Source organism: Eucyclogobius newberryi, unplaced genomic scaffold (assembly GCF_026437365.1).
Source record: "Eucyclogobius newberryi isolate DKJ021-1_F unplaced genomic scaffold, fEucNew1.0.hap1 SCAF_16, whole genome shotgun sequence".
Taxonomy (NCBI): domain Eukaryota; kingdom Metazoa; phylum Chordata; class Actinopteri; order Gobiiformes; family Gobiidae; genus Eucyclogobius; species Eucyclogobius newberryi.
Window position 1 is genome coordinate 33,756,276 of NW_027315790.1, and position 14,807 is coordinate 33,771,082.

A 14,807-nucleotide genomic window follows, 5' to 3' on the forward strand; every position below is an offset into this window, starting at 1 on the left:
GTCCTGTTTTAGAACTGGTTTAGTCCTGGTTTAGATCTGGTTTAGACCTGGTTTAGTCCTGGTTTAGACCCAGTTTAGTCCTGGTTTAGACCTGGTTTAGACCTGGTTTAGTCCTGGTTTAGTCCTGGTTTAGATCTGGTTTAGATCTGGTTTAGTCCTGGTTTAGACCTGGTTTAGATCTGGTTTAGTCCTGGTTTAGACCTGGTTTAGACCTGGTTTAGTCCTGGTTTAGACCTGGTTTAGTCCTGGTTTAGACCTGGTTTAGATCTGGTTTAGTCCTGGTTTAGTCCTGGTTTAGACCTGGTTTAGTCCTGGTTTAGACCTGGTTTAGTCCTGGTTTAGACCTGGTTTAGATCTGGTTTAGTCCTGGTTTAGACCTGGTTTGGATCTGGGTTAGTCCTGGTCTAGTCCTGGTTTAGACCTGGTTTAGTCCTGGTTTAGTCCTGGTTTAGATCTGGTTTAGACCTGGTTTAGTCCTGGTTTAGATCTGGTTTAAACCTGGTTTAGTCCTGGTTTAGACCCAGTTTAGTCCTGGTTTAGTCCTGGTTTAGATCTGGTTTAGTCCTGGTTTAGACCTGGTTTAGATCTGGTTTAGTCCTGGTTTAGATCTGGTTTAAACCTGGTTTAGTCCTGGTTTAGACCTGGTTTAGACCCAGTTTAGTCCTGGTTTAGTCCTGGTTTAGATCTGGTTTAGTCCTGGTTTAGACCTGGTTTAGACCTGGTTTAGTCCTGGTTTAGTCCTGGTTTAGTCCTGTTTAGACCTGGTTTAGATCTGGTTTAGTCCTGGTTTAGACCTGGTTTAGATCTGGTTTAGTCCTGGTTTAGACCTGGTTTAGTCCAGGTTTAGACCTGGTTTAGTCCTGGTTTAGAACTGGTTTAGTCCTGGTTTAGACCTGGTTTAGACCTGGTTTAGTCCTGGTTTAGTCCTGGCTTAGTCCTGGTTTAGACCTGGTTTAGACCTGGTTTAGTCCTGGTTTAGTCCTGGCTTAGTCCTGGTTTAGACCTGGTTTAGTCCTGGTTTAGTCCTGGCTTAGTCCTGGTTTAGACCTGGTTTAGTCCGGGTTTAGTCCTGGTTTAGACCTGGCTTGGACCTGGTTTAGACCTGGTTTAGACCTGGTTTAGTCCTGGTTTAGTCCTGGTTTAGTCCTGGTTTAGACCTGGTTTAGACCCAGTTTAGTCCTGGTTTAGTCCTGGTTTAGTCCTGGTTTAGACCTGGTTTAGTCCTGGTTTAGTCCTGGTTTAGTCCTCGTTTAGACCAGGTTTAGACCTGGTTTAGTCCTGGTTTAGATCTGGTTTAAACCTGGTTTAGTCCTGGTTTAGACCCAGTTTAGTCCTGGTTTAGTCCTGGTTTAGATCTGGTTTAGTCCTGGTTTAGACCTGGTTTAGATCTGGTTTAGTCCTGGTTTAGATCTGGTTTAAACCTGGTTTAGTCCTGGTTTAGACCCAGTTTAGTCCTGGTTTAGTCCTGGTTTAGATCTGGTTTAGTCCTGGTTTAGACCTGGTTTAGACCTGGTTTAGTCCTGGTTTAGATCTGGTTTAGTCCTGGTTTAGACCTGGTTTAGATCTGGTTTAGTCCTGGTTTAGATCTGGTTTAAACCTGGTTTAGTCCTGGTTTAGACCCAGTTTAGTCCTGGTTTAGTCCTGGTTTAGATCTGGTTTAGTCCTGGTTTAGACCTGGTTTAGACCTGGTTTAGTCCTGGTTTAGTCCTGGTTTAGTCCTGGTTTAGACCTGGTTTAGATCTGGTTTAGTCCTGGTTTAGACCTGGTTTAGATCTGGTTTAGTCCTGGTTTAGACCTGGTTTAGTCCTGGTTTAGACCTGGTTTAGTCCTGGTTCAGAACTGGTTTAGTCCTGGTTTAGACCTGGTTTAGTCCTGGTTTAGTCCTGGCTTAGTCCTGGTTTAGACCTGGTTTAGTCCTGGTTTAGTCCTGGCTTAGTCCTGGTTTAGACCTGGTTTAGTCCGGGTTTAGTCCTGGTTTAGACCTGGCTTAGACCTGGTTTAGACCTGGTTTAGACCTGGTTTAGTCCTGGTTTAGTCCTGGTTTAGACCTGGTTTAGACCTGGTTTAGACCCAGTTTAGTCCTGGTTTAGACCTGGTTTAGTCCTGGTTTAGTCCTGGTTTAGTCCTGGTTTAGACCAGGTTTAGACCTGGTTTAGTCCTGGTTTAGTCCTGGTTTAGTCCTGGTTTAGACCTGGTTTAGTCCTGGTTTAGACCTGGTTTAGTCCTGGTTTAGATCTGGTTTAGTCCTGGTTTAGACCTGGTTTAGACCTGGTTTAGTCCTGGTTTAGTCCTGGTTTAGACCTGGTTTAGATCTGGTTTAGTCCTGGTTTAGACCTGGTTTAGTCCTGGTTTAGATCTGGTTTAGTCCTGGTTTAGACCTGGTTTAGTCCTGTTTTATAACTGTTTTAGTCCTGGTTTAGATCTGGTTTAGACCTGGTTTAGTCCTGGTTTAGACCCAGTTTAGTCCTGGTTTAGACCTGGTTTAGACCTGGTTTAGTCCTGGTTTAGATCTGGTTTAGATCTGGTTTAGTCCTGGTTTAGACCTGGTTTAGATCTGGTTTAGTCCTGGTTTAGATCTGGTTTAAACCTGGTTTAGTCCTGGTTTAGACCCAGTTTAGTCCTGGTTTAGTCCTGGTTTAGATCTGGCTTAGTCCTGGTTTAGACCTGGTTTAGATCTGGTTTAGTCCTGGTTTAGACCTGGTTTAGTCCTGGTTTAGACCTGGTTTAGATCTGGTTTAGTCCTGGTTTAGACCTGGTTTGGATCTGGGTTAGTCCTGGTTTAGTCCTGGTTTAGACCTGGTTTAGTCCTGGTTTAGTCCTGGTTTAGATCTGGTTTAGACCTGGTTTAGTCCTGGTTTAGATCTGGTTTAAACCTGGTTTAGTCCTGGTTTAGTCCTGGTTTAGATCTGGTTTAGTCCTGGTTTAGACCTGGTTTAGATCTGGTTTAGTCCTGGTTTAGATCTGGTTTAAACCTGGTTTAGTCCTGGTTTAGACCCAGTTTAGTCCTGGTTTAGTCCTGGTTTAGATCTGGTTTAGTCCTGGTTTAGACCTGGTTTAGACCTGGTTTAGTCCTGGTTTAGTCCTGGTTTAGTCCTGGTTTAGACCTGGTTTAGATCTGGTTTAGTCCTGGTTTAGACCTGGTTTAGTCCTGGTTTAGTCCTGGCTTAGTCCTGGTTTAGACCTGGTTTAGTCCGGGTTTAGTCCTGGTTTAGACCTGGTTTAGACCCAGTTTAGTCCTGGTTTAGTCCTGGTTTAGTCCTGGTTTAGACCTGGTGTAGTCCTGGTTTAGTCCTGGTTTAGTCCTGGTTTAGACCAGGTTTAGACCTGGTTTAGTCCTGGTTTAGTCCTGGTTTAGTCCTGGTTTAGACCTGGTTTAGTCTTGGTTTAGACCTGGTTTAGTCCTGGTTTAGACCTGGTTTAGTCCTGGTTTAGACCTGGTTTAGTCCTGGTTTAGTCCTGGTTTAGACCTGGTTTAGACCTGGTTTAGACCTGGTTCAGACCCAGTTTAGTCCTGGTTTAGTCCTGGTTTAGTCCTGGTTTAGACCTGGTGTAGTCCTGGTTTAGTCCTGGTTTAGTCCTGGTTTAGTCCTGGTTTAGTCCTGGTTTAGTCCTGGTTTAGACCTGGTGTAGTCCTGGTTTAGACCTGGTTTAGACCTGGTTTAGACCTGGTTTAGACCTGGTTTAGTCCTGGTTTAGACCTGGTTTAGTCCTGGTTTAGTCCTGGTTTAGACCTGGTGTAGTCCTGGTTTAGACCTGGTTTAGTCCTGGTTTAGTCCTGGTTTAGTCCTGGTTTAGACCTGGTGTAGTCCTGGTTTAGACCTGGTTTAGACCTGGTTTAGTCCTGGTTTAGACCTGGTTTAGTCCTGGTTTAGTCCTGGTTTAGACCTGGTGTAGTCCTGGTTTAGACCTGGTTTAGTCCTGGTTTAGTCCTGGTTTAGACCTGGTGTAGTCCTGGTTTAGACCTGGTTTAGTCCTGGTTTAGTCCTGGTTTAGTCCTGGTTTAGACCTGGTGTAGTCCTGGTTTAGACCTGGTTTAGTCCTGGTTTAGTCCTGGTTTAGATCTGGTTTAGACCTGGTTTAGTCCTGGTTTAGATCTGGTTTTAACCTGGTTTAGTCCTGGTTTAGTCCTGGTTTAGATCTGGTTTAGTCCTGGTTTAGACCTGGTTTAGATCTGGTTTAGTCCTGGTTTAGATCTGGTTTAAACCTGGTTTAGTCCTGGTTTAGACCCAATTTAGTCCTGGTTTAGTCCTGGTTTAGATCTGGTTTAGTCCTGGTTTAGACCTGGTTTAGTCCTGGTTTAGTCCTGGTTTAGTCCTGGTTTAGACCTGGTTTAGATCTGGTTTAGTCCTGGTTTAGACCTGGTTTAGTCCTGGTTTAGTCCTGGCTTAGTCCTGGTTTAGACCTGGTTTAGTCCGGGTTTAGTCCTGGTTTAGACCTGGCTTGGACCTGGTTTAGACCTGGTTTAGTCCTGGTTTAGTCCTGGTTTAGTCCTGGTTTAGTCCTGGTTTAGACCTGGTTTAGACCCAGTTTAGTCCTGGTTTAGTCCTGGTTTAGTCCTGGTTTAGACCTGGTGTAGTCCTGGTTTAGTCCTGGTTTAGTCCTGGTTTAGACCAGGTTTAGACCTGGTTTAGTCCTGGTTTAGTCCTGGTTTAGTCCTGGTTTAGACCTGGTTTAGTCTTGGTTTAGACCTGGTTTAGTCCTGGTTTAGACCTGGTTTAGTCCTGGTTTAGACCTGGTTTAGTCCTGGTTTAGTCCTGGTTTAGACCTGGTTCAGACCCAGTTTAGTCCTGGTTTAGTCCTGGTTTAGTCCTGGTTTAGACCTGGTGTAGTCCTGGTTTAGTCCTGGTTTAGTCCTGGTTTAGACCTGGTTTAGTCCTGGTTTAGACCTGGTTTGGATCTGGGTTAGTCCTGGTTTAGTCCTGGTTTAGACCTGGTTTAGTCCTGGTTTAGTCCTGGTTTAGACCTGGTGTAGTCTTGGTTTAGACCTGGTTTAGACCTGGTTTAGACCTGGTTTAGACCTGGTTTAGTCCTGGTTTAGACCAGGTTTAGACCTGGTTTAGTCCTGGTTTAGTCCTGGTTTAGTCCTGGTTTAGACCTGGTTTAGTCTTGGTTTAGACCTGGTTTAGTCCTGGTTTAGTCCTGGTTTAGACCTGGTTTAGTCCTGGTTTAGTCCTGGTTTAGACCTGGTTTAGACCTGGTTTAGACCTGGTTCAGACCCAGTTTAGTCCTGGTTTAGTCCTGGTTTAGTCCTGGTTTAGACCTGGTGTAGTCCTGGTTTAGTCCTGGTTTAGTCCTGGTTTAGACCTGGTTTAGTCCTGGTTTAGACCTGGTTTGGATCTGGGTTAGTCCTGGTTTAGTCCTGGTTTAGACCTGGTTTAGTCCTGGTTTAGTCCTGGTTTAGACCTGGTGTAGTCCTGGTTTAGACCTGGTTTAGACCTGGTTTAGACCTGGTTTAGACCTGGTTTAGTCCTGGTTTAGACCTGGTTTAGTCCTGGTTTAGTCCTGGTTTAGACCTGGTGTAGTCCTGGTTTAGACCTGGTTTAGACCTGGTTTAGTCCTGGTTTAGTCCTGGTTTAGACCTGGTGTAGTCCTGGTTTAGACCTGGTCTAGTCCTGGTTTAGACCTGGTTTAGACCTGGTTTAGTCCTGGTTTAGACCTGGTTTAGACCTGGTTTAGACCTGGTTTAGACCTGGTTTAGACCTGGTGTAGTCCTGGTTTAGTCCTGGTTTAGACCTGGTTTAGTCCTGGTTTAGACCTGGTTTAGTCCTGGTTTAGACCTCGTTCAGACTAAACCTGTGAAACACTTCTTGAACATATTTAACACAAAGTGAAGTTTAAACGTGACGTTTCAGCTCAGTTCGGGGCCAACGCCCTCCTGGGCGTGTCTCTGGCCGTGTGCAAAGCCGGAGCAGCAGAGAAGGACGTCCCACTGTACAGACACATCGCAGACCTGGCTGGGAACACCGAGCTGGTCCTGCCTGTCCCTGTGAGTCCCAGTTTAGTCTTGGTTTAGTCCTGGTTTAGTCCTGGTTAAGACCTGGTTTAGACCTGGTTTAGTCCTGGTTTAGTCCTGGTTTAGACCTGGTTTAGTCCTGGTTTAGACCTGGTTTAGTCCTGGTTTAGTCCTGGTTTAGACCTGGTTTAGACCTGGTTTAGACCTGGTTCAGACCTGGTTCAGACCTGGTTTAGTCCTGGTTTAGTCCTGGTTTAGAACTGGTTTAGACCTGGTTTTGTCCTGGTTTAGACCTGGTTTAGACCTGGTTTAGACCTGGTTCAGACCTGGTTTAGACCTGGTTTAGACCTGGTTCAGACCTGGTTTAGACCTGGTTTAGACCTGGTTCAGACCTGGTTTAGATCTGGTTTAGACCTGGTTTAGACCTGGTTCAGACCTGGTTTAGACCTGGTTTAGTCCTGGTTTAGACCTGGTTTAGACCTGGTTTAGTCCTGGTTTAGTCCTGGTTTAGACCTGGTTTAGACCTGGTTCAGACCTGGTTTAGATCTGGTTTAGACCTGGTTTAGACCTGGTTTAGTCCTGGCTTAGACCTGGTTTAGACCTGGTTCGGACCTGGTTCGGACCTGGTTTAGACCTGGTTTAGTCCTGGTTTAGACCTGGTTTAGTCCTGGTTTAGACCTGGTTTAGTCCTGGTTTAGTCCTGGTTTAGACCTGGTTTAGACTTGGTTTAGACCTGGTTTAGACCTGGTTTAGACCTGGTTTAGACCTGGTTTAGATCTGGTTTAGACCTGGTTTAGACCTGGTTTAGACCTGGTTTAGTCCTGGTTTAGACCTGGTTTAGTCCTGGTTTAGACCTGGTTTAGTCCTGGTTTAGTCCTGGTTTAGACCTGGTTTAGACTTGGTTTAGACCTGGTTTAGACCTGGTTTAGACCTGGTTTAGACCTGGTTTAGATCTGGTTTAGACCTGGTTTAGACCTGGTTCAGACCTGGTTCAGACCTGGTTCAGACCTGGTTTAGACCTGGTTTAGACCTGGTTTAGACCTGGTTCGGACCTGGTTTGGACCTGGTTTAGACCTGGTTCAGACCTGGTTTAGACCTGGTTTAGTCCTGGTTTGGACCTGGTTCGGACCTGGTTTGGACCTGGTTTAGACCTGGTTTAGTCCTGGTTTAGACCTGGTTTAGTCCTGGTTTAGTCCTGGTTTAGACCTGGTTTAGACTTGGTTTAGACCTGGTTTAGACCTGGTTTAGATCTGGTTTAGACCTGGTTCAGACCTGGTTCAGACCTGGTTTAGACCTGGTTTAGACCTGGTTTAGTCCTGGTTTAGACCTGGTTCAGACCTGGTTTAGACCTGGTTTAGACTTGGTTTAGTCCTGGTTTAGTCCTGGTTTAGACCTGGTTTAGTCCTGGTTTAGACCTGGTTTAGACCTGGTTTAGACTTGGTTTAGACCTGGTTTAGACTTGGTTTAGACCTGGTTTAGACCTGGTTCAGACTTGGTTTAGACCTGGTTCAGACCTGGTTTAGACCTGGTTTAGACTTGGTTTAGACCTGGTTTAGACCTGGTTTAGACCTGGTTTAGACTTGGTTTAGACCTGGTTTAGACCTGGTTTAGACCTGGTTCAGACCTGGTTTAGACTTGGTTTAGACCTGGTTTAGTCCTGGTTTAGTCCTGGTTTAGACCTGGTTTAGACTTGGTTTAGACCTGGTTTAGACCTGGTTTAGACCTGGTTTAGACCTGGTTTAGATCTGGTTTAGACCTGGTTTAGACCTGGTTTAGACCTGGTTTAGACCTGGTTTAGACCTGGTTTAGACCTGGTTTAGATCTGGTTTAGACCTGGTTTAGACCTGGTTTAGACCTGGTTTAGACCTGGTTTAGACCTGGTTTAGACCTGGTTTAGACCTGGTTTAGACCTGGTTTAGACCTGGTTTAGACCTGGTTTAGATCTGGTTTAGACCTGGTTTAGACCTGGTTTAGACCTGGTTTAGTCCTGGTTTAGACCTGGTTTAGTCCTGGTTTAGACCTGGTTTAGTCCTGGTTTAGTCCTGGTTTAGACCTGGTTTAGACTTGGTTTAGACCTGGTTTAGACCTGGTTTAGACCTGGTTTAGATCTGGTTTAGACCTGGTTTAGACCTGGTTTAGACCTGGTTCAGACCTGGTTTAGACCTGGTTCAGACCTGGTTCAGACCTGGTTTAGACCTGGTTTAGACCTGGTTTAGTCCTGGTTTAGACCTGGTTCGGACCTGGTTTGGACCTGGTTTAGACCTGGTTTAGTCCTGGTTTAGACCTGGTTTAGTCCTGGTTTAGACCTGGTTCGGACCTGGTTTGGACCTGGTTTAGTCCTGGTTTAGACCTGGTTCAGACCTGGTTTAGACCTGGTTTAGACCTGGTTCAGACCTGGTTTAGACCTGGTTTAGACCTGGTTTAGTCCTGGTTTAGACCTGGTTTAGACCTGGTTTAGACCTGGTTCAGACCTGGTTTAGACCTGGTTTAGACCTGGTTTAGTCCTGGTTTAGACCTGGTTTAGACCTGGTTTAGACCTGGTTCAGACCTGGTTTAGACCTGGTTTAGACCTGGTTTAGACCTGGTTTAGACCTGGTTTAGACCTGGTTTATCTACATCTGCTGTCTCTGTTCTTTCAGGCCTTTAACGTGATAAACGGAGGTTCTCACGCGGGGAACAAACTGGCGATGCAGGAGTTCATGGTTCTGCCGGTCGGAGCCGAGTCTTTCAAGTAAATCCAGTTTCAGTCACAGTTTAGAGTGAAAGGTCCTGGTCTTTGTCCTCCCGAGCGTCCATGTCCTCTGTCCACATGTCCTCTGTCCTGTGCTTCAGGGAGGCTCTGAGGATAGGGGCGGAGCTCTACCACACTCTGAAGGCCGTGATCCAGCAGAAGTACGGCCAAGACGCCACCAACGTAGGAGACGAGGGAGGGTTCGCCCCCAACATCCTGGAGAACAGTGAAGGTGAGATGCCCACGATCGGGCTGGTGCCCCAGAATCGATGCCCACGATCAGGCTGGTGCCCCAGAATCGATGCCCACGATCAGGCTGGTGCCCCAGAATCGATGCCCACGATCGGGCTGGTGCCCCAGAATCGATGCCCACGATCGGGCTGGTGCCCCAGAATCGATGCCCACGATCGGGCTGGTGCCCCAGAATCGATGCCCACGATCGGGCTGGTGCCCCAGAATCGATGCCCACGATCAGGCTGGTGCCCCAGAATCGATGCCCACGATCGGGCTGGTGCCCCAGAATCGATGCCCACGATCGGGCTGGTGCCCCAGAATCGATGCCCACGATCGGGCTGGTGCCCCAGAATCGATGCCCACGATCGGGCTGGTGCCCCAGAATCGATGCCCACGATCGGGCTGGTGCCCCAGAATCGATGCCCACGATCGGGCTGGTGCCCCAGAATCGATGCCCACGATCGGGCTGGTGCCCCAGAATCGATGCCCACGATCGGGCTGGTGCCCCAGAATCGATGCCCACGATCGGGCTGGTGCCCCAGAATCGATGCCCACGATCGGGCTGGTGCCCCAGAATCGATGCCCACGATCGGGCTGGTGCCCCAGAATCGATGCCCACGATCAGGCTGGTGCCCCAGAATCGATGCCCACGATCAGGCTGGTGCCCCAGAATCGATGCCCACGATCAGGCTGGTGCCCCAGAATTGAAGTCTCACTGTAGCTTTGGGGCTTGAGCCCCGGATCTTTGACCAAAAGCCCCGGATTTTTTATTCTTTTAAAAATGGCCGTCAGTGTGAAAATAACAAATAATATCACGTATAAGTCGCTCTGGAGTATAAGTCGCACCCAAAACTATAAAAAAGGTATACGTGCGTTTGCACATCCTGGAACTTGTACAGTAGCAACCGAGTCCGCCATTTTGAAAGGGGCAGAACAGCACGTCTACTACATACGATATCCAGGATGTATGAGGCGTTCTGTGAGGTCATCGCTCTGTGAGGTCATTGTTCTGTCAGGTCTTTGTTCTGTGAGGTCATCGTTCTGTGAGGTCATTGTTCTGTGAGGTTATCGCTCTCTGAGGTCATCGTTCTGTGAGGTCATCGTTCTGTGAGGTCATCGCTCTGTGAGGTCATCATTCTGTGAGGTCATCGTTCTGTGAGGTCATTGTTCTGTGAGGTCATCGTTCTGTGAGGTCATCGCTCTGTGAGGTCATCATTCTGTGAGGTCATCGTTCTGTGAGGTCATTGTTCTGTGAGGTCATTGTTCTGTGAGGTCATCGCTCTGTGAGGTCATCATTCTGTGAGGTCATTGTTCTGTGAGGTTATCGCTCTCTGAGGTCATCGTTCTGTGAGGTCATCGTTCTGTGAGGTCATCGCTCTGTGAGGTCATCATTCTGTGAGGTCATCGTTCTGTGAGGTCATTGTTCTGTGAGGTCATTGTTCTGTGAGGTCATTGTTCTGTGAGGTCATCGTTCTGTGAGGTCATCGCTCTGTGAGGTCATTGTTCTGTCAGGTCTTTGTTCTGTGAGGTCATTGTTCTGTGAGGTCATCGCTCTGTGAGGTCATCGTTCTGTGAGGTCATCGCTCTGTGAGGTCATCGTTATGTGAGGTCATTGTTCTGTGAGGTCATTGTTCTGTGAGGTCATCGTTCTGTGAGGTCATCGCTCTGTGAGGTCATCGTTCTGTGAGGTCATTGTTCTGTGAGGTCTTTGTTCTGTGAGGTCTTTGTTCTGTGAGGTCATCGCTCTGTGAGGTCATCGCTCTGTGAGGTCATTGTTCTGTGAGGTCATCGTTCTGTGAGGTCATCGTTCTGTGAGGTCATCGTTCTGTGAGGTCATTGTTCTGTGAGGTCATTGTTCTGTGAGGTCATTGTTCTGTGAGGTCATTGTTCTGTGAGGTCATTGCTCTGTGAGGTCATTGTTCTGTGAGGTCATTGTTCTGTGAGGTCATTGCTCTGTGAGGTCATTGTTCTGTGAGGTCATTGTTCTGTGAGGTCATTGCTCTGTGAGGTCATTGTTCTGTGAGGTCATTGTTCTGTGAGGTCATTGCTCTGTGAGGTCATTGCTCTGTGAGGTCATTGTTCTGTGAGGTCATTGTTCTGTGAGGTCATTGCTCTGTGAGGTCATTGCTCTGTGAGGTCATTGTTCTGTGAGGTCATCGCTCTGTGAGGTCATTGTTCTGTCAGGTCTTTGTTCTGTGAGGTCATTGTTCTGTGAGGTCATCGCTCTGTGAGGTCATCGTTCTGTGAGGTCATCGCTCTGTGAGGTCATCGTTATGTGAGGTCATTGTTCTGTGAGGTCATTGTTCTGTGAGGTCATTGTTCTGTGAGGTCATTGTTCTGTGAGGTCATTGTTCTGTGAGGTCATCGTTCTGTGAGGTCATCGCTCTGTGAGGTCATCGTTCTGTGAGGTCATCGCTCTGTGAGGTCATCGTTCTGTGAGGTCATCGCTCTGTGAGGTTATCGTTCTGTGAGGTCATTGCTCTGTGAGGTCATTGTTCTGTGAGGTCATTGTTCTGTGAGGTCATTGTTCTGTGAGGTCATTGCTCTGTGAGGTCATTGTTCTGTGAGGTCATTGTTCTGTGAGGTCATTGCTCTGTGAGGTCATTGTTCTGTGAGGTCATTGTTCTGTGAGGTCATTGCTCTGTGAGGTCATTGCTCTGTGAGGTCATTGTTCTGTGAGGTCATTGTTCTGTGAGGTCATTGCTCTGTGAGGTCATTGCTCTGTGAGGTCATTGTTCTGTGAGGTCATTGTTCTGTGAGGTCATCGTTCTGTGAGGTCTTTGTTCTGTGAGGTCTTTGTTCTGTGAGGTCATCGCTCTGTGAGGTCATCGCTCTGTGAGGTCATTGTTCTGTGAGGTCATCGTTCTGTGAGGTCATCGTTCTGTGAGGTCATCGTTCTGTGAGGTCATCGTTCTGTGAGGTCATTGTTCTGTGAGGTCATTGTTCTGTGAGGTCATTGCTCTGTGAGGTCATTGTTCTGTGAGGTCATTGTTCTGTGAGGTCATTGCTCTGTGAGGTCATTGTTCTGTGAGGTCATTGTTCTGTGAGGTCATTGTTCTGTGAGGTCATTGCTCTGTGAGGTCATTGTTCTGTAAGGTCATTGTTCTGTGAGGTCATTGCTCTGTGAGGTCATTGTTCTGTGAGGTCATTGTTCTGTGAGGTCATTGTTCTGTGAGGTCATTGCTCTGTGAGGTCATTGCTCTGTGAGGTCATTGTTCTGTGAGGTCATTGCTCTGTGAGGTCATTGCTCTGTGAGGTCATTGTTCTGTGAGGTCATTGCTCTGTGAGGTCATTGTTCTGTGAGGTCATTGTTCTGTGAGGTCATTGTTCTGTGAGGTCATTGCTCTGTGAGGTCATTGTTCTGTGAGGTCATTGTTCTGTGAGGTCATTGCTCTGTGAGGTCATTGTTCTGTGAGGTCATTGTTCTGTGAGGTCATTGCTCTGTGAGGTCATTGTTCTGTGAGGTCATTGTTCTGTGAGGTCATTGTTCTGTGAGGTCATTGTTCTGTGAGGTCATTGTTCTGTGAGGTGTGAGCTTTGTCGTGTGCCTTAGTTTGTTGTTATCGTCTAAAGAATCAAAGTACTCTTAGCTCGTTACGCTGTAGAAAAGGAGGCAGTCGCGGTGGTTTGTATACATTGCGTGCCCTACGAAAAGTCTGAGGAATAAAGTCTGGCGGTAATGCAACAATTGGATGCCAACCACCATAAAACAACAACAACAACAACAACAACAACAACAACAACATTGCGTGCCCCTTTCAAAATGGCCGCTCTGTGGACGTCCCGGATGTGTGACGTTACCGCGAACGCACGTATAGTCCGGAAATACGGTAATTGACATAAATATATCCGTGTGACAAACGGATATAAATACTTGTGTAGATGCTGCAGCGGTGCGTCTGGAGTACTCGGTAGCCGCGGTAACACAGGCTCTCCGTGTCCCTCAGCCCTGGAGCTGCTGCAGACGGCCATCGAGAAGGCGGGCTTCACCGATAAAGTGGTGGTCGGGATGGACGTGGCGGCGTCCGAGTTCTACCGCGACGGAAAGTACGACCTGGACTTCAAATCTCCGCCCGATACGTCGCGCCACATTTCCGCCGAGGAGCTCGCCGACATCTACCAGGACTTCGTCAACAACTACCCAGGTACGAAACCACCACATGACCCGCCGACCGTCGCCGTTTGACCTTTGAGCAACTTTCTACCGACGATGACCAAACGTTTGTGGTGGAATTGTACGTTTTTAAGCATAAACCGGGTAAAAAACAGGAAAAACATCGGCATTTTCACTGTTAAAAAGCTCATTTTTACCACCTGCCTCTAGATCCGCCCCCTGCTCTGTACATGGCGTTATATACGTTACAGTTTCTCATTTTCACTTACAAAAAGAAAGACTGTGAATGAAAAGCAATCGAACTCTCTCCCGTCTGTTTTCACGCTTTTTGGAAAAATGAAGAGCAAGAATTCTACGGAAAATGTCGTCGCTTTTAAATGTAGTTTATTTTCTTTTATAATTGTGTCACATTTGAAAAAAACACCTTTTTAAACTGGATAAACAATGGTTAAAATGAGCAAAAAGTGAAATAAATATACAATATGGTCAGTTTCATCTCCCTGCGGTCAGATGGGTGTGATTGACAGGTGGATGAGCCAGGGACCCGCGTGTTCCATCAGTTTGAGTTTACGAGAAGAATCACCACAGAACGTGAAAAACGTGGTGGATTTCGTCTGAGGCGAGGGACGTTTAGTTTCGCTCTAAACGATGACGACCAATGAGCGTCACTGGAATAACCGGACCTGATTGGACGGTTCTGCAGAGGAGGCGGAGACTGTGGAGGCGTGGCTAACACGTTCGATGCTCACATAGAAGTGCTGTTGTGCCGCAGTGGTGTCCATCGAGGACCCGTTTGACCAGGACGACTGGGACGCCTGGTCCAGACTCACGGCCCGGGTCGGGATCCAGGTCGTGGGCGACGATCTGACCGTGACCAACCCCAAACGCATCGAGAGGGCGGCGGAGGAGCGAGCGTGCAACTGTCTGCTGCTCAAGGTCAACCAGATCGGGACGGTGACCGAGGCCATACAAGGGTCAGTGCTGGGACTCTGACAGGGACTGTGACAGGGACTGTGACCGGGACTCTGACCGGGACTGTGACCGGGACTGTGACCGGGACTTTGACAGGGACTGTGACCGGGACTCTGACAGGGACTCTGACAGGGACTGTGACCGGGACTTTGACAGGGACTGTGACCGGGACTCTGACAGGGACTGTGACCGGGACTCTGACAGGGACTGTGACCGGGACTCTGACAGGGACTGTGACCGGGACTCTGACAGGGACTGTGACAGGGACTCTGACAGGGACTGTGACAGGGACTCTGACAGGGACTGTGACCGGGACTCTGACAGGGACTGTGACCGGGACTCTGACAGGGACTGTGACCGGGACTCTGACAGGGACTGTGACCGGGACTGTGACCGGGACTCTGACAGGGACTGTGACCGGGACTCTGACAGGGACTGTGACAGGGACTCTGACAGGGACTGTGACCGGGACTCTGACAGGGACTGTGACCGGGACTGTGACCGGGACTTTGACAGGGACTGTGACCGGGACTCTGACAGGGACTGTGACCGGGACTTTGACAGGGACTGTGACCGGGACTCTGACAGGGACTCTGACAGGGACTGTGACCGGGACTTTGACAGGGACTGTGACCGGGACTCTGACAGGGACTGTGACCGGGACTCTGACAGGGACTGTGACCGGGACTCTGACAGGGACTGTGACCGGGACTCTGACAGGGACTGTGACAGGGACTCTGACAGGGACTGTGACAGGGACTCTGACAGGGACTGTGACCGGGACTCTGACAGGGACTGTGACC

General features: G+C 48.2%; 1 protein-coding gene across 1 annotated transcript in view; it reads left to right on the forward strand.

Annotated features, from left to right (window-relative positions):
- The window catches only part of LOC140362224 (gamma-enolase), a 41,087-nt gene that overhangs the window by 14,913 nt on the left and 11,367 nt on the right, over window positions 1-14,807 (forward strand). Inside the window, exons 5-9 of the mRNA XM_072448316.1 lie at window positions 5,853-5,986; window positions 8,593-8,684; window positions 8,786-8,916; window positions 12,866-13,063; window positions 13,805-14,006. Coding sequence (XP_072304417.1) covers window positions 5,853-5,986; window positions 8,593-8,684; window positions 8,786-8,916; window positions 12,866-13,063; window positions 13,805-14,006 — 757 coding nt within the window. The remainder of the gene's footprint in view (window positions 1-5,852; window positions 5,987-8,592; window positions 8,685-8,785; window positions 8,917-12,865; window positions 13,064-13,804; window positions 14,007-14,807) is intronic.